The sequence below is a fragment of the Homarus americanus genome, unplaced genomic scaffold (genome assembly GCF_018991925.1).
Source record: "Homarus americanus isolate GMGI-L3 unplaced genomic scaffold, GMGI_Hamer_2.0 scaffold36791, whole genome shotgun sequence".
NCBI classification, from domain to species: domain Eukaryota; kingdom Metazoa; phylum Arthropoda; class Malacostraca; order Decapoda; family Nephropidae; genus Homarus; species Homarus americanus.
The window spans coordinates 10,518-30,000 of NW_024741379.1; the positions used below are offsets into that span (position 1 = coordinate 10,518).

Consider the following 19,483-nt stretch of genomic DNA (forward strand, 5'->3'; position numbering starts at 1 on the left):
TCTTGTTTAGTTCCTCCTCCTAAAATAAACAGGCTTCCTCGTTTTCTGTTCCTTAATAATAATAACAATAATAATAATAATAATAATAATAATAATAATAATAATAATGAAAATAATAATAATAATAATATATCTCTCACCACCATCTGTCTCTCACTACCATCTGTCTCTCACCACCACCTGCCACTAAACCATGTGTATCTCACCACCATCTGTCTCTCACCACCACCTGCCACTAAACCATCTGTATCTCACCACCACCTGTGTCTAACCACCTGTCTCTCATCACCAGCTGTGGGAATTGTCGCTGAGAGACGTACAGATGTCGGATGCTGGGCTGTACGAGTGTCAGGTGACCACCCACCCCCCGTCCTCCCTCTTCTTCATCCTCAAGGTCGTAGGTAAGTGAGGGAAGGAGGGAAGGAGGGAAGGACAGAAGGAGGGAAGGAGGGAGGGAGGGAGGGACGGAGGGTGAATTTAACGGGGGATAAAAGTGAGAAGAGGAGGAGAGAAAGGGGGGGAGAAGGGGAGGGATGGAGAGGGGAGGAAACGAAGGAGAGAAAGACGGAACGTGAGAGGGAAATAGGATTGAGGGAGAGAGGGGGAGGGAGGGATGGGGGGGACAGAGAGGGGGGGAGGGGAGGATGGGGGACAGAGAGTGGGGAAGGGAGGGATGGCAGAGAGAGGGAGGGGAGAGAGGGCAGAGAGAGGAAGGAGGGGAAGAAAATGAAGAAAGAAGGAGGAATCGGGAGAGGGATTGAAGGATCGAGGGAGGGAGGGAGGGAGTGAATAAAGAGGGAGTGAAGGAGGAAGGTAGGAAGGGAGATGGGGGGGAGGGAGGGAGGGAGGGAGGGACAGAGATAGGAAGAAAGGGAGAGAGAAAAGAAAGGAGAAGCGTGAGAGAGAGGGAGGGAGAAAGGGAGGGAAAGAGAGAGAAAAGAAGAAAGGGAAGGAGGGAGAAGTGAGGGAGGAAGCGTGAGGGAGAGAGGGAAGGAGAGTCGGCACCGCCTTTATCTTTTCGCCCATTGTCACCTGGGTCGACTGGAGGTGCCCCGGGCTCAAACTAGTGACCTTTAGGACGAGTGGCGAGCGTTATATCCATTCGGCCACCGCAATATCACAAGGCAAACAGACAGACCAATAAAAGCCCCGAAAAAATAAAGAGAAAGAGATAGATAAAGACCAATAAATATATATAAAGAAGAAGGAACTGGAAAGAAAGAAAGAAAGAATAAGAGAAAGATAAATGAAAGGGAGAAAAAGAGAGGAGGGGAAAAAGAGAGAAAGAGAAAGACAGGGAGATGGAAACAACGAGAGATAAATGAATAGGGAGAGGGAGAGAGAAATAGAGAGTGAAAGAAAGTAGGATAGAGCGAGAGAGAGCGAGAGAGAGAGAGAGTTTTAATATCGGCCACCACCATCCATTACCGTGTGTATAAATGTCACAGTACCATTCACCGCCTCCGTTTAGTCATTTCCATTCACAATATATATAGTTTATATAGAACTAACATACACCATATCACACTTATATATATATATATATATATATATATATATATATATATATATATATATATATATATATATATATATATATATATATCTATACGTTTATACAAATTTATACATATTCCAGTTCGTTTGTCGTAGACCATGGAAGTTTGTGTGTGTGTTTGTATTATGATAAATTAGTTATGGATGGATTTATTAAGAATATCAATAATAACTTGAAATTATTAAAGTGAAGAGAAAAATATGTAATAAATAAGAAACTGAAATAAATTGGGAAACGTAAAAGAAAACGTGAAAAAAACGACAAGAAAACCTGAAACGAAGACAAATTATGAAAAAAAAGTAATGAAATGTGTTGAGGAATTTTTCACGCCACAACGATCACTATTTAAATGGTTATGTTAAACTCAAACATAAATATTTTCAATACAGATTTTGACGGATTTTTTTCGTGAATTAATTGGTATGAATTTGCTACTCATATATTTAACACTTTAGGTGAGATATATAGTGACCGAGAGAACACAGTATTATTATTATTATTATTATTGTTGTTGTTATTATTATTATTATTATTATTATTATTATTATTATTATTATTATTATTATTATTGTTATTGTTATTGTTATTATTATTATTATTATTATTATTATTATTATTATTATTATTATTATTATTATTATTATTATTATTATTATTATTATTATTGTTATTGTTATTGTTATTATTATTATTATTATTATTATTATTATTGTTATTGTTGTTATTATTATTATTATTATTATTATTATTATTATTATTGTTATTATTATTATTATTATTATTTCTCTTAGTAGGAGCAGCAGCAGCAGCAGTAGTAGTAGTAGTAGTAGTAGTAGTAGTAGTAGTAGTAGTAGTAGTATTTGTAGTCGTAGTTGTAACACTTGTTATATAAGTAGTAGTAATAGTAGTGCTATCCGAACAGAAGCAGCAGCCCAGAAGTTATGTTACAGCCTGGATGAGATGTCGACTGTCCTTCTCTCTCCTTAGGTCTGCTTTGCTCTGCCTCAGGGGAACGAGATCATCGGCCCCAAAGCCGACAACAGTTGCAGATATTGACTATGAGGCTACAGTCACTGAATGCCGCATAGATCTGCGGCTCAACTAACTCACCACAACTAGGATAGCTACTTATGTATTAGGATATTTAATTTTAAGGTAATAAAATGGCGGCGAAGGTATGGCTAGTGGGGGAGGATGGAGGCCATATTTCTAAAAAAAAATAGTAGTAGTTGTAAGAATTTTCTTAAGTTATGAAGTAGTAGTGGTAGTAGTAGTAATTAAAGTTGTAACGTTTGTTAGGTAGTAGTAACAAGTTTGGCCCTGTAGCAAGCGATCTCTGCACTGCCATTGCCGCCCTTGCAAGAAAGCTTGCATCCTCTTGCTGCCATCATCTCCAGGCCCTGACGGCCTGCCGCCTTATTCCTCTGGAAAAGAAACCAGGATGTAGACCTATAGGGGTGGGGGAAGTGCTGAGGCGGATTATCGGAAAGTGCATAATGGAGGTGGTAAAGGACGATGTCAGGGCAGCAGCAGGGAACCTACAAGTGTGTGCTGGCCACCAGGCTGGTGGGGAGGCGGCCATTCACGCCATGAGATTGATATTCGAGCAGCGTGATTGTGAGGCCGTTTTCCTGGTGGATGCTTCAAACGCATTCAACATACTTAACCGCAAGGCTGCACTGCACAACATCAAGATCAAGTGTCCTAGCTTTGCGATGTATGTTGAAAATTCGTATAGGAATCCATCAGACCTCTACATAGTAAACAACAAGGCTCTACGAGGTGATACCATCCTACAGTCGACTGAGGGAACAACACAGGGGGACCCTGTTGCAATGGCAATGTATGCAATAGGCCTATCAGTGCTCCAACAAGAAATAAAGTTTGAAACAACTGGGGTCAAACAAGTGGCATATGCTGATGACCTCACAGGAGCAGGAAAAGTGGAGGACATCAAAAAGTGGTGGGACCTGGTAACATCGCAAGGTCCATAACTAGGGTACCACCCAAACGCCAGCAAATCCTTCCTCATCGTGAAGCCAGATCATTATGATCGGGCTTTGGAGGTTTTCGGCGAAAGTGAGGTCAAAATAACTAAGGACGGCCAAAGACATCTAGGCGCAGTGATTGGCACTACGGACTTCAAGACTCAGTACGTATCGGGAAAGGTGAATGAGTGGGTTAGCGAAATCCAAGCTCTATCGGAGATCGCTAACACAGAGCCACATGCGGCCTTTGCAGCATTCACCCATGGAGTCAAGCATCGTTGGAACTACCTGATGCGTACCATCCCTGAGATCGGACCCCTCCTCCACCCTTTGGAAGAAGCAATCAGTGTCAAGTTGATTCCCAAACTAATGAAACACCCTGACTTAACCCGAGCAGAAAGAACACTTCTTGCACTTCCACCAAGACTGGGAGGGATGGGACTAACTAATCCAGAGGAGATTGCTGACTCTGAACATCAAAATTCACTTAAGCTCACGGCAGCCCTCACTGACCACATAATAGCCCAGAATGCAACAGGGGAAGTGGACACCAGCGAAGTTAATAAGATCCGTAGGTCCATTACAACAGATCGGCAGCACTGCCAAAATGATATGTTGCAGCAACTATTGCTGCAGGTTCCAGAAAATTTGACAAAAAAAGTTGCTATAGCGCAGGAGGTGGGCGCCTCGAACTGGTTAACTACGTTACCGATAAGGGCAAATGGTTTCAGCCTTAACAAACAAGAATTTACAGATGCCATTGCTCTAAGGTACGGTTGGCCAGTGGATGGTTTGCCCTCCCAATGCGTGTGTGGCTCTTCCTATGACGGCGATCACGCCATGGTCTGCAAGAAGGGGGGCTTCATATGCATGAGGCATGACGAGGTAAGGGATCTCACAGCAAATATGTTGAAGGAAATCTGCCGGGACGTCATGGTAGAACTGACCCTCCTTCCACTGGATGGTGAGATCTTCCAACACAGGGCTTTAAACACATCTAACGAAGCCTGTATAAAATATTGCTCGAGATTTTGATACGTGGCGAGTTATCAGATGATTACGCTGTCACCGCTCTCGCATAACGAGAACGACGTGCTATATATTACGGGAGAGGTGAATAGCGTATCATAGTAAAGCCACTTTCAGTGCTCACACCTCGGTGGTTCGCGTGCTGGCGACCGTGAAAGCGATCTTCGAACAGTATAAGCAGCCCAGTAGCGCACAGCAGCCTCGGCGAGACGCCGCCTTCTTCGGTCAAAGTTTGTTGTTCGCGTAATCATTTTCTGTTCTGCCGGCATTGATCATGTCATTGAACAGAACGATACATCCGGCGGCTCCGGTCCAATTTCACCCACGATGTTTCATGCACAGACATTTAACATCATGCAGTCGAACGGCTTAGCCACTGGGGCCGATGCCCACACGCCAGCAGCAGCAGCAGCAGCAGCAATAGCTTTTTAAATAAAACGTGGCCTCCAGCCTCCCCCAATAGCCACACCTTCGCCACCATTTATTTACCTTAATATTAACTATCCTAATACATAAGAAGCTATCCTATCTGTGTTAAATTAGTTGAGCCGCAGATCTATGCGGCATTCAGTGACTGTAGCCTCATAGTCAATATCTGCAGCAGTTGTCGGAGTAGGGGCAGACGCTCTCGTTCCCCTGAGGCAGAGCAAAGCCGACCGAAGGAGAGAGAAGGACAGTCGACATCTCATCCAGGCTGTAACATAACTTCTGGGCTGCTGCTTCTGTTCGGAGATCAGCTCCGCGAGTCTGGCGTAGAAACATCTTGCACTTGGGCCCATCCCACCAGAGGTTGTGAACACTAGAGGAGTGAAGCTGCCTTGATCAACATTTTGAATTCTCTCCCCATTTGCCCTTCTCTTGTCGTTCTCGTTCCTCCTATGTGCAGCATCGAGAGCTAGGTTACGGTGACAAACGGCCATGGGATCAAAAATCCTGATGTCGAAGAAAGCTCGCTGTCCCCGCGTCCTGAATCCTCGAGCACTGAGTAGTAATAGTACTAGTAGTAGTAGTAGTAGAATGTTCACTCCTTGCACTACCGCCAAGATTGGGAGGAATAGGAATTACTAATCCAGAGGCGCTTGCTGCCACTGAACATTAGAACTCTGTCAAGCTCACAGCAGCCCTCACTGAGCACATACGAGTTGTAGCTCAAAATGCAGCAAGAAAGGTGGATACCAACGAATTAAACAAGATTCGACGATCCATTATGACAGAACGGCAGCGCACCCAAGTGATAAACTTCAACAGCTAATGCACTAATTGTCAGTGAACTTGAGATAAAAAGTAGTTATAGCGCTGGAGGTGGGCGCCTCGAAATGGCTAACAACGTGACCGATAAGGGCAAAGGACTTCATCCTTAACAAACAAGAATTTATAGATGCCATTGCTTTAAGGTATGATTGGCTAGTAGAAGGTTTGCCCACCCAATTCGTGTGTGCCTCATCCTACGACATCAATCACTCCATGGTGCAATGCAAGAAGGGGGGCTTTGCATGCATGAGGCATGACGAAGTAAGGAATCTCACAGCGAATATTTTTAAAGAGGTCTGCCCTGACGTGACGTCAGGGTTGAACCGACCCTCCTTTCATTGGACGGTGAGAATCTCCATCACAGGACTTCCAACACATCTAATGAACCCCTTGTGGACGTCAGTGCTCGAGGATTCTGAACGCGAAGACAGCGAGCCTTCTTTGACGTCAGGATATTCAACCCCATGGCCGCATGTCACCGTGAGCTGTCTCTCGAGGCTGTACACAAGAGGAACGAGAACGACAAGAACAGGGCCGAGGGGAAAGAATTCAGAATGTGTTTTCACAACCTCTGACAGGATGGGACCAAGTGCAAGATGCTGCTACAGAGACTGGCCGAGGTGTTATCTGAAGAGAAGCAGCAGTCCAGAAGCCACGTTGCAGGCTGGTTGATATGTCGCCTGTCCTTCTCTCTACTTAGGTCTGCATTGCTTTGCCTCAGGGGAACGAGATAACGAGATCATCGGCCTCTAAGCCATAACAGTCACAGACACGGGCTATGAGGCAGCTGACATTGAATGCGGCATAGATCTGTGGCTTAACTAACTCAGCTAGTGTAATTACTTTTGTGTTAGGATAGTTATGTAATATAATAGCAGCGAAGGTGTGGCTATAAGGGGAGGTTGGAGGCCACGTTCTAAATTTAAAAAAAAATAGCAGTAGTCGTACAATAGTAATAGTAGTAGTAGCAACAGTCGTCATAGTAGTGGTAGTAGTTGTAGCCAAAGAAACAGTTGCAATAATTTTCCTAAGTTAGGTTTATCATAGAATATGCATAGTTTAGTAACCCTAGAACGGTGGCGGTGATATATACTGTACATTGCACGCAACTATATGTCAAAGGTCAGAGAACCTCCATGACGTAACCTACATGACAACGACAAAATCATTTGTAACTTAGAGCCGAGATATCAATTCGATTTTTTTAATTATATTCGCGCGTTCACTTGACATTTGATTTCAAGGTGCAATTTCGTTTCGTTAATAATTTTGATATATATTTCACTAACCTTTATATCTATTTTTTTTTATTTGAGTTATTATATACATCAGTGGTAATGTATTTCTTTATCTAATGCAGAAGTTTATTTTGTATTTATTTTTTTCTTCTATGATTACTATTTCAGTTGTTTTTGTTTTTTATCCATCATTATCTGCGTCAGTTTTGCTCTTTTTGTTATCGTCTTTTTAACTTGAGACTTGAGAGTAACGTACAAGACTTGTCACTGCAGCAGGATACATAACAAAAAAAAAAAAAAAATGCGCAACGATCACAACTGACAAGAGGAAAACACAACACTTATACAAAACCACTGCACTTATACTTTACGAATAATAATAAGAATGATAACAATATATATACGAGGTCTGTCCGGAAAGTATCCAGCCATTGTGAATATTGTGAGAATTGGTCCTCGGCCTTGATGTTGTAGGGGTATCGAGATATTAATGTTGTCTAGCACTCAGGATGGAAGGAAACTCTAATGTGGTTTTCTTATATAATATATAAGTTATATGATAGACAGTCTGGTGCTGGAGGTGCCGTGTGGTGGGGAGCTGCTCAGTAGAAGACGTTCGGTGAGTAGCGTGTTGAAGGAGGTAGATGTGCAGGAGCTTCGTTAGAGAAGATGTTGCCTGTTGCTGGCCTCCTGGTTGAAATAAATGTTAACAGCGTGGAGCTTGCTGGAGGAGGTGTTGCTTGTTCAGGAAGATGGGCAGAATGAGAGTTGGTTGGTGAGGAAGCTCAGAGAAGGACAGCTGGTGAGTCGCCATGCTCGCTGGCGGGAGCGAGGACCGCCAGGCAGGCGAGGAGAAGCGAGGGGAGCCAGGCAGCGGCGGAGGAGGAGGTGTTGCTTGTTCAAGAAGAATGGTCAGAATGAATCTCAATTGAGAGACAGAGCTTATATACCCAGCAGCAGCCGCCAGTCCTCTATGAATCATGTTGGGAAAACCCGAGAAGTCGCCGGTCTTTTGGCTCGGTTGCTAGGATACGGCGGCATTGGAATGCGGATATGCTTGGTTGCTAGGGAAGACGGTAGCAGCTGGTGGCTGTGGCTACGCAGTTGTAGGCAGTTGTAGGGGAGACGTCCACTACAATGTAACTTGGCAGCCACTCAGAGAAGACCGTACTGCGCATGCGTGAACAGCCACACTCCCGTGGGACAACTCTGTTACCCAGCAGACGCAGTTGAGTGAGCGTGGGTACTGTGTGACCGTCGCATTTACTACAATGACCAAACAATAACGAGGGAGTGCTACATCAAAGTTCTTCGCCGGCTGAGGGATGCGGTAAGAAGAAAACGACCGGAGCTGTGGGCAAGTGGTGACTGGCAGCTTCATCATGACAACGCGCCTGGCCATTCTTCACGTCTCGTGCAGGGTTTTTTGGCAAAACATCGCATCACCCAGGTCTCTCAGCCCAGCCCAGATTTGGCTCCCTGCGACTTCTGGCTTTTCTCAAAGCTAAAATCGCCGTTAAAAGGGAGGAGATTTCAGACCGTGGACGAGATTAAGGAGAATGCGACGAGGCAGCTGATGAAGATCCCGAAAGAGGACTTTGCAGACTGTTTTGAAAAGTGGAAGGGACGCTGGGAGAAGGTGTGAGATCCCAAGGGGAGTACTTTGAAGGGGACTAAACAATATTTTTTTAATAGTAAATGGCTGGATGCTTTCCGGACAGACCTCGTGTGTATATATATATATATATATATATATATATATATATATATATATATATATATATATATATATATATATATATATATATATATAGAGAGAGAGAGAGAGAGAGAGAGAGAGAGAGAGAGATTAAAATGTGGTAATAATATGGCCGCAACATAATAATAAAAAGTTATAATAGTATTAGAAATAAAGGAGAAAGAGAATAAAGTAATATTTATATGTCCACAATCATAAACACGAATGGTAATAAATACAAGAATAAATAAACAAAAGCGTATCAACCACAGTAAGAAGAATACACAATAACACCCACATTCACGAATGAATAAAAAGAAAACGAGCCGATATAGATAAAAGAAAAGAAAAAAGGAAGTGAAAGAACAGGTTATGAAGGAGGGAGATGACATAAAATATGATAACATCCACGACCAATAAGCCCCTTGCCGCCATTTAAAGGTGAATAGCCTTTACGAATAAATGGAAAAAATATATACGCGGATGAACGGGGTTGCCTATTGCGAATTATATAGAGCTAGGCAGCGAGGGATATTGGCTTGGGGAGGAAGGGAGTGATTTTCTGAAGACTTACCGGAGACGACTGTAAGCGAGAGCCAGCAATATTAGTCTTTAGTGAGAGGCAGAGAGGGAGGGACAAAGGGGGTGAGGGAGCTGTGAGAGTGAGTGAAAGAGAGAGAGGGAGGGAGGAGGGGGTGAGGGTGAGGAAACTGTGAGAGTGAGTGAAAGAGAGAGAGGGAGGGAGGGGGTGAGGGTGAGGAAACTGTGAGAGTGAGTGAAAGAAAGAGAGGGAGGGAGAGAGAGAGGGGGGAGCGGTGTGACAGAAAGAAAGAGATTGGGTGATAGAGAAAATTATGGTGAGAGTGATAGATTGAGAAAGAGAGAGATTGAGAGATAATAGAGAGAATAATGGTTACGTATTGAGAAAGAGAGAGAAAGTGTAATAAATAAAGAGAGAGATAGAGATTCACGGATAGTTATACCCTCTACTAGCTCCAGCCCTTGCTAGTTACACCCTACTAGCCTCACCCCCTTGCTAGTTACACCCTCTACTAACCTCACTTCTTGCTAGTCACACCCCTTACTAAGCTCTGCCCTTTGCTAGTTACACCCTCTACTAGCCCTACCCCCTGCTAGTTACAGCTACTAGCTTCACGCCTTGATAGCTACACCCTTTAATAGTTCCACCCCTTGTAAGTTACACCCTCCAATAGCTCCACCTCAAGCTAATTACACCCTCTACTAGCTCCAGCCCTTGCTAGTTACACCCTACTAGCCTCACCCTCTTGCTAGCTACACCCTCTACTAACCTCACTTCTTGCTAGTTACACCCCTACCATCCCCACCTACTAGCCTCACCCCTTGCTAGTTACACCCACTATTAGCCCTACCACTTCCTAGTTACACCCCTACTAGCCCTCCCCATTTCTGTACTAGCCCCACCCCTTTCTAGTTACAGCCTCACTTCTTGCTAGTTACACCCCTACATCCCCTACCCCATGTTAGCTATACCCGTAGCCCCACCCTTTGCTAATTACACCCACTACTAGCCCTACTCCTTGCTAGTTCCACCCTACCAGCCCCACCCCTTGATAATTTCATTCTCTACTAGCCCCATCCCTTCCTAGTTACACCCCTACTAGCCTCACCCTTTGCTAGTTACATTCTCTACTAGCCCTGCCCTTTACTAGTTACACCCCTACTAGCCCCACCTCTTCCTAGTTACACTCTCTACTAGCCCCACTGTCACAGCCACTACTGAATAAACCTCCTCTTTCAGCAGTGCTCTAACTCTTAGGCCCATTAATCAGACTTCTATTCTGAAATAACGGCTTTGGTTAACAGACCAGAATCATGTAGAGCAGTGGTTCTTAACCTTTTCACTACCACGCCCCCCTTGCATCTATGAATAAAATTCCCTCCCAGATTTTAAAGAAAAATGAAAAATATTATGTTTTTAGTCTTTTTATTGAGTATAAATTAGTGAGATACTCGACACTGCTTCTTAGCTACTAGTTCTTGAATGCGTGGTTGAATGCCGGAGAGTGCACAACGTAAATCCCCTTCAACGTTCAGCCTGTTTCTGTACTTGGTCTTGACAGCAACGAGCGTGGAAAATGCAGCTTCACAAAGATACGTGGATCCGAACATAGTTAGAATCCGAAGAGCCTGATGTGAGATCAGAGGGTAAACAGGAGGGTACTTGACCCAGAACGTCTCAAGATCCAGTTCTTTGAAGTCTTCCTTAGCTGTGGAGTTGAACTTCAACTCAAGAAACTCCTCTTGCACTTCATCCGAAACATCAGCTACTTCACATTGAAATGGGTTCCTGATGAATTTCCAGGCTTCACGCTTCTCATCTATCTCTGGGAAGTATCTGATGAATTCTGTTTTCAAGTCAGTTAGATGAGTGATTATTTGTTTCTTTAACTCAGAATCAAGGTTACCGTGAATGAGAGCAGAATCCAAGTTACTAAAACTGGCTGTATTTCCCTGCTGAATTCGACACTTCCAGAGGTCGAGTTTGGCCATGAAGGTTCGAATGGTGTCGTGGTGCATGATAATGTTGATGTTTTTCCCTTGTAGTCTAAGGTTGAGAGCATTCAACGCTTCGAAGATGTCCACCAGGTAAGCTAGAGATAGCTGAAAGCCTTCAGACTGGAACCTGTCATGGAGATCTCCCTTCTGCTTCGAATCAAGAAATATTGCTACTTCTTCTCGTAGTTCATAAAGCCGTCCAAGCATGTTCCCCTTTGATAGCCATCGTACGTTCGTGTGAAAAAGCAAGGTTTCATGTTCAGATTCCAGATCCTTACACAGCAGTTTGAAGAGACGACTGTTTGAGGCTCCAGCTTTGATAAAGTTGACTACCTTAATAGCCACGTTCAGGACATCCCTCATTTCAGCAGGTAAAGTTCTGGATACTAAGGATTCACGATGAAGTATGCAGTGTGTACCTACAACAGACGGATTTTTTCTTTCACCATTGTAATGAATCCAGACTGCAGACCAAGCATGACTGGAGCTCCATCAGTGCACACCCCTACCAGCGAGTCCCACGAAAGTTGGTTTTCCTGAAAGAAGTTTGATACATCATGAAAAATAGCTGCTGCTGTTGTACAACTTTCCATGGGGTGACAGAACAGCATTTCCTCTTTTACACTGTTGCCTGACACGAAACGAGCATACATCAGAAGCTGAGAACACTGAGCGATGACAGTCGTTTCGTCACACTGGATGGCAAAAACAGGAGAAGCTCTTACTTGGTCGAGAATTTGATCTTTGATGTCTTGAGACAATTCATCGATCCTTCCCTTGACTGTATCGTTTGATAGTGAAATTTGGGAAAGCGTCTTTCCCCAGAACGAGTTCTGCTGCACGGAGTATGCTTGGTTTTATGAGAAACTCTCCGATGTTATGGCTCTTCTTGCTCTTTGCAATCAACATGGCGATCTCATAGGAAGCCTCAACAACCTCTGAAGTTTGTTGCCGAAATGCCCCACTGTCCTCCAACTTAACTTGCTTCAAGGAGTGTCTTTTTGTTTCACAGAATGCCTTGGGCTTGTCAGCGAGAGCAGGATGTGTTGTCCTCAAGTGGCGTTCCAAGCGTGAGGGCCGCATTCCATCATTGCTCAGAGTCTTGTAACATATCACACACTGGGGGACCTCTGTGTCACCCTTTTGGAGAGACACGAATCCAAATCGAATATATTCGTCAAGATACTTCCGCTTCTTTGCACTCATTGCGAATTATTTGATGTGCAGTGGACAACACAAATGTGTGAACAAAACATAAGGCACGTGTAAGGTAAGATAAACATCACCACGTGCTCATGAACACCACAACATCATGATAATCACAACCACATGATCAATAACAAACATATGATCGTAAAGTTCGTAAACACTACAAGTGACTACAATCATACATGATCATAAACACCACCATATCATTAACAAACATCACATGATCATAAACACCACATGATTATTAACAAACATCAATGATCACAACATGATCATAAGCACCACTACATGATCATAAACACCACCACATAATTATTAAGTAAATATTAACAAACACCACAACATTATAGTAAACACATCATGATCATAAACACATGATTATTAAGAAACAAATCAATATCATCATAAATACAACTTTACCATAACCACCTGTTACCACCACATGATTTTAAGCACCACCAACTTCTGATAAAATACAAACGGAATTCAAAACTTGCGAATAACAACAGAGCAACACATGCGTGTTCACAATTCACCAATAAACTTATGGCTGCTTACTATTTTTAGGTAAATATAACAACTGGGATAAAACATACCTCAACAGCCTTAACTGAATAAATGTGAGAGAAGAGGAATTATTGCCACGGACGTGTGCAGAAGACTGGGAGAGAACGGGGCTCACCAGTCACCAACGAGCAGTATACAGGTCCAGGACGAGTTAACCCCCCCCCCCCCATGGGTTTCGAGGGATAGGGAGGGGGGTCAATAAGTACAGAAAATGGTAAGCCCTAAGTCAAAAAAAGTAGCCTATAGAAAACTAAAGTTATAAGGCGATACTTTTGCATTTTTTCATAAACTTCTCAATGTTAGCCCACGCTCTTGTTAAGAGAATAAAAACTATAATTATAATTAGAGAAATTCCTACTTTTTCCCTAGGTCTTGCGCCCCCCCACTGGAAATTACTGACGCCCCCCAGGTTAAGAACCACTGATGTAGACAATACTTTGCTACCTCCAGCTGACAGTTGGAGATGACATTTAATATAATTGCATTGGGAGAATTCATCCGAGGAACCATTCGTTATACAGTGCAAATTGAGTCAGGACTGAGAATTACTAATTTATACTAGTTAACACTTATTATATTTACAGTAAAACAAGAGTGCAGACATTGACACTGCATGGCCTTGTGGCCCAACTGATTTAGTAATTTATCTATCTTAATCCCATAATATGGCTCTTCCTCCATTCACAGAAGTATCACTTAGTATCCACCCCAAATGCTGTTGAGTAAATTAATACCAAAATGTAGGATATACAATAGATGAAACAAGATTACAATCACTTTCCTGGTCTCTCATCCACACCCTGTATTCACCCCTGAAGGAAGGCAGCTCCTAAACATAAACAAACAATACATCTTTGACAATTAGAAGATTAACTCAAAACTTCTTTGTATAATTAAATAATATTATATGATTACAAAATATTATAAATTACATTGAACCAATATAATTCACATCCAATGCAAAAAATAAACTAATTTTCACAATGGACATACATCTTTTATATCTCCATATCTCCTTTCCTTTACAGACGACCACTGTTTCAACGGTGACTGATACAAAAACAATATACTGCACACATCTTAATAATATGTAAATACGTAGACATATGCAACACCACCCCTTCCTATACACCCCTACTAACCCTACTCCCTTATTAGTTACATTTTCTACAAGCCTCACCCCTTGCTAGTTATGTACATTGTCTACTAGCTCCATCACTTGCTAGTTACACCCCTACCAGCCTCATCCCATGCTAGCCCCCACCCATTCCAACCCCTTGCTAGCTCCACCCATTCCAACCCCATTCCTTGCTATAGTTAAGGTCACTCGACAAGCATTAATTCCTCCAATCACTCCACAGAGGCCCGGGCGGTGATTCAAGGAGCCCCTGAAATCCACGTCCATAGGGGTGTCCGCCTCCGTCTGCGTTGTGGAGTCGAACTGGCCACCGAACCACCATTATACATCTTCTGGTACCATAACGACACCATGGTCAACTACCACCACCATCGGCGGCATCTCAAGGTCGTTCGGCACCATCATGGCAGTTCCCTGATCATTCATAATGTGACCTGGACGGATGCTGGATCATATAGTTGTGATCCCTATAAAGCCAAGTCAGCTAATGTCACCCTTCATGTTATTGCTGGTAAGGTCCATTTTTTTCTTATTTTTATTTTATTTATTATTATTATTATTTATTTTTTTTTGGGGGGGGGGGCTGAATCTGTTTGTTGTGGTCTCAGGGTTAACAGAGACATAGATATCCAGATAAACACAAGAGAGAAGGTATAATTTGTATTGGTTTTTTTTTCATGATTGACTGGAGAATTTTTGTAATTTGACAATAATAAACAATTTTGGTGACAATACTATATTATAGTAAAGGAAAATGTTGTGTACATGTTGTGTATAGTCTAAGTTGTGTGTGGGGGGCTCTTCTTCACAGGGTGGTGTAATGCATCTGGTGTGGCAGCATTATATTAGTGTTAAGGTGCTTGCACTGCTTACTTACTCTCGCTTTCAGCTGCTGCTGCTGGCTAGCCCTCATCTTGAACAGGGAAGCAGCCATGCATAAGTCTTCCCCTGCCAGCACACAGTCTATTCACCATCAAGAGTCCTGCTGTGCCTCCTCGTGGCAACACCCGGTAGCTGGGTGCCTCACAGCCCCAAGCAAGACGAACAGGGGACCTCGGAGCAGCAGTGGATCCCAGTAGTACAGCGCATAGGCCCACCGGCATGTGCACACACCCTGGCACCTATGAACCACTGCCCCGCTGCCTTGCGGATTAACTTTGATACGTATAAGGTTACGGAAGTAAACTCCGAACGAAAAATTTGCAGTGGAGGCCCGCATCAGGCAGACATGCTTACAGAGCTGAAGTAAGACCCCATCGGTGGTATTGGCGGCAGAAATGACCAACACTGGAACCCAACGATACACCGGTGGATAAAGGCAATGCAAGATGGACAGGCTATTAAGGCGAGACCCAACAAACTGGGTTAACTGCAGTCCATTCCTCTCCCAAGTTCTTGCAGCTACTTGTATCACTGGATCAGGAAAGGGGAGAGCCAAGATGTGTGTTGCAGCCTGCGCTCCTGCCTCACCACATAAATCAACTAACAAGAAGCCATCATCCAGCTCATCATACTTCACATCATCATCAGAACCCCTAAACCCCCAAAAGTCTTATGGCGACAGACGAGTGGCAACGGGGACAGGCAGAGATGACTGCCGGGAATCTCTAATCACAACTCTGCACATGGACGGCAGTGATAAGATGGTCGTTTATGTACTGGGATCTTGGCAGCAGTGCAATTCGGTCCTGTATGTGCGACTGAACAGCCCTTTCGAGGAGCCACTTTGCTCGCCCAACATCGGGAGGGGTGCCCTCAATAAATATAGTCTACCTAAAAAATAAACCTGACTGGGCAACCGCACCCACTAAGGTCATCCTAATGCGGCCGAAAACATAATCACAGATCAAAGCAAAAACATATTATACAACCTCTTAGGGTCCATGCATGGACTGTCAAGACCCTTCAGGATATTGGTACAAATGAGCTTTCTGAAAGAAGAACCTCCCTCGTGGCAAAACGAGTTGTCTTGGTACAACATCGACATAGTAGCCATTTGTGAGTCCCGGCTCTCATAGAACAGGGGTCCGGTTATACCTTCTTCTGGAAGGGTAAGCCTGCTGCAGAGAGAAACCGCTTTTATAGAGTTGGTTTTGGCATTCGCCAATCCATCCCACATAGGCTAACTGAAATGCCTGTTGGGATCAATGAGCGCCTAATGATGCTTCGAGTTCCACTGAATTGCTCACGTCATACCTTCTTCATCAGTCCATATGCCCCCAACACTAGATGCAGAGGATGACATCAAAGAGGCATCTTACCCTTACCTTGATAGAGTGCTGACGACTATCCCCAGACAAGATAAGGTTGTACTCCTACTTGACTTCAATGCCAGAGTTGACAGAGATGCTGCCATATAGCAGGGAACCTTAGGGAAAAGCGGAGTGGGCTAGTGTAATCCCAATGGCCTATTCCTTTGGAAGTGTGCTGAAAACAACCTCACTATCACCAACACCTTGTTTAGTCAGGCCTACAAGTTAAAGGGTTCTTAGCAACACCAGCGTTCCAGACATTGGCATCTCATTGACTTCATCATTGTTGCTCAGACCACTGTGACACAGATCATCAGCTCGTCAGAGTAAACTCTCCCTTCATGTTGCCGAAAAACGGCAAATGCAATAAGCCACCAGAAGAGGTTTTACCACCAAGCAACTGGAGGATCAAGCAGTAAAACATGCTTTCAAAGAGCAGCTCGATCTAACTGATAAACAACCCAACAACAAACAACTTAAATCCGAGTGTCAAATGGGGTATCCTCAAAGATGTCATAACAAAAACCTGTAGCGAGAGCCAAGCAAGATTGAAAGAAAACACCAGGACTGGTTTGATGAAAAACCGGGAGATAAACTCACTCGTCAATGGTAAACATGCTGCCTTCACTGACTGAAAAACCAACCCTCAGTCTCGGACATAAACTGATACCTTCCGCCAGAAGAAAGCGATGGCCCAGCGCAAACTTTGCAGTCTAAAGGACGAATGGTGGAAAAAATAAACTGTGAAACACAATTACACTAAAGCATTCTATTGCCAAACTACTCATTGCGGGCCCCTTCGCTCATCTGACGGTAACTCCCAAATTAAAGACATAGAAGGCATCCGTCAGCGCTGGAAAGAGCACTACTATTCCCTGCTCAACCGAAATACTAATGGGGATGTCCTGACTACCCAGCAGGTCCCTCAGCACCCAGAGCTTACCCACCTCGGCTATCCTCCATCCCGTGATGAGGTAACTACAGCCATCAAGCTGATGAAAAATAACAGTCACAGGTGCTGATGGAATCCCAGCCGAGGTATATAAAGCAGGAGCAAACTTTGCTTACCAGACGTCTCCACTCTCTCCTGGAGAATATATGGAAGAAGGAGGAAATCCCCCAAGATCTTAAAGACTCCTCCATCGTCAATATTTATAAAAACAGGAAAGACTGGTCAGACTGCGGCAACTACTGCGAAATCTCCCTGGGATCCATAGCTGACAAGATTATCGCCGAGTCCTCCTAAACAGACTTCATTCTGAGGCGGAAAACTTCCTTCCAGAATCTCAATGTGGCTTTAAACCATCACGTGGCACCACTGACATGATCTTTTCTGTCCGCCAAATACAAGAAAAGTGCAGGGAACAGCGTCGTGATTTGTACATGGCCCTCATTATCCTTACCAAGGCCATCGACTCGGTGAACATGGCAGCCCTCTGGTAGAGCCTCAGTCGTTTTGATTGCCCACCAAATTTCGTCGCCATTGTGAGGCATATCCATAATCACATGAACAGCAGTGTCCTGTACAATGGCACACAGTCTGAGTTCTTTTCCATCCAAACGGGGGTAAAATAAGGATGTGTATTGGCACCAACTCCCTTTTCCATTTTCTTGGCTGCCTCCCTTACTCGTGCCAGTACCAATTCAGCCGGCGGGGTGGACCTCTAGGACCGGATGAAGGGACTTTTCAACATAAGAAGACTCCAGGCAAGAACAAAGGTGTCAGCCACTTCCATCTCTGTGCTTCAGTATGCAGACAACCTCACCCTTGTTGCTCACACTGAACGCGACCTACAGGAGATCCTGAACACCTACGCAAATGCGTATGAACACTTTGGCCTTGAGGTGAATGTAAGCAAGATTCAGAATTTCTTTCAGCCTGCCCCTGGTTCAACTACACCTCTACCATCCATTCAGGTTAGCAGTACTACCCTCCCTAATGTTACCCACTTTTATGTTGGCTCCCACCTGTCCATCACCGCAGACATCGATGAAGAGACTCAACATCGGATCAGATGTGCATCTCAAGCTTTTGGCAGACTCTGTAGCCATGAATTCAGCTGTGGGAGCTGAAATGATCTACAAAGCTGCACTATATCGATCAGTAGTCCTCCCCACTCTGCTATATGACAGCCAGACATGGGTCACATACATGAGGCACCTCAAGGCACTTATAAACGTTCACCAACGTAGACTACGTTCCATCCCCCGAGTTCGCTGGGAAGACAAGAGAATAAATGTCAGTATTCTTGCTGACACCAACTGTAGGAGCATCTACGTTACCGCTGCCCCTGCCCCTCCCGCACTGGATGTAACCCTCCACGTGCAGCATCTGTGGACGGTCCTGCCGGTCCCGTGTCGGTCTCTCTAGTCACATCAGAGCTCACCAACGAAGATGACATACTTGATTTCGAGTGACAGTAAGTAAGTTAGGTTACGTTACGTTAAGTTAGGTTAGGTTAGGTTCAGCGTGAAGTTTAATTAATTTCCAGTTCTATAATAAACCAACCCAACCCAACCCAACCCGACCCAACCAACGCACATCATACACACAACATTTTCACAGATATCTTAAACTTGAACTAATTTGACACATTAACTAACACTTAACAGACAGATACTCGTTGATAGATAGACACCGAGAGAGAGAGACCAGGAAGATTGATAATAATGTAGAAATTAGGTTTATGACACAATTTATATCTTGCATCAACAATAAAAATTGATCTGGAGACTTGAAATCCATCACAAGTGGCGATAACCAGACAGACAGACAGACAGACGACAGACAGACAGACAGACTGACATATAATCACAGACAGACATACAAACACAGACAGACATACAGGTAAACACATATAGACAGAAGGACACACACACACACACACACACACACACACACACACACACACACACACACACACACACACACACACACACACACACACACACACACGCATCCAGCCCATACGTGCAC

At 43.9% G+C, this 19,483-nt stretch overlaps 1 protein-coding gene across 1 annotated transcript in view; it reads left to right on the forward strand.

Moving 5' to 3' along the window:
• The first annotated feature begins 283 nt into the window (after positions 1-283).
• LOC121875871 overlaps positions 284-19,483 on the forward strand; it is a 29,498-nt gene continuing 10,298 nt past the window's right edge. The window contains exons 1-2 of the mRNA XM_042380584.1: positions 284-401; positions 14,478-14,765. Coding sequence (XP_042236518.1) covers positions 323-401; positions 14,478-14,765 — 367 coding nt within the window. The 5' untranslated portion in view covers positions 284-322. The remainder of the gene's footprint in view (positions 402-14,477; positions 14,766-19,483) is intronic.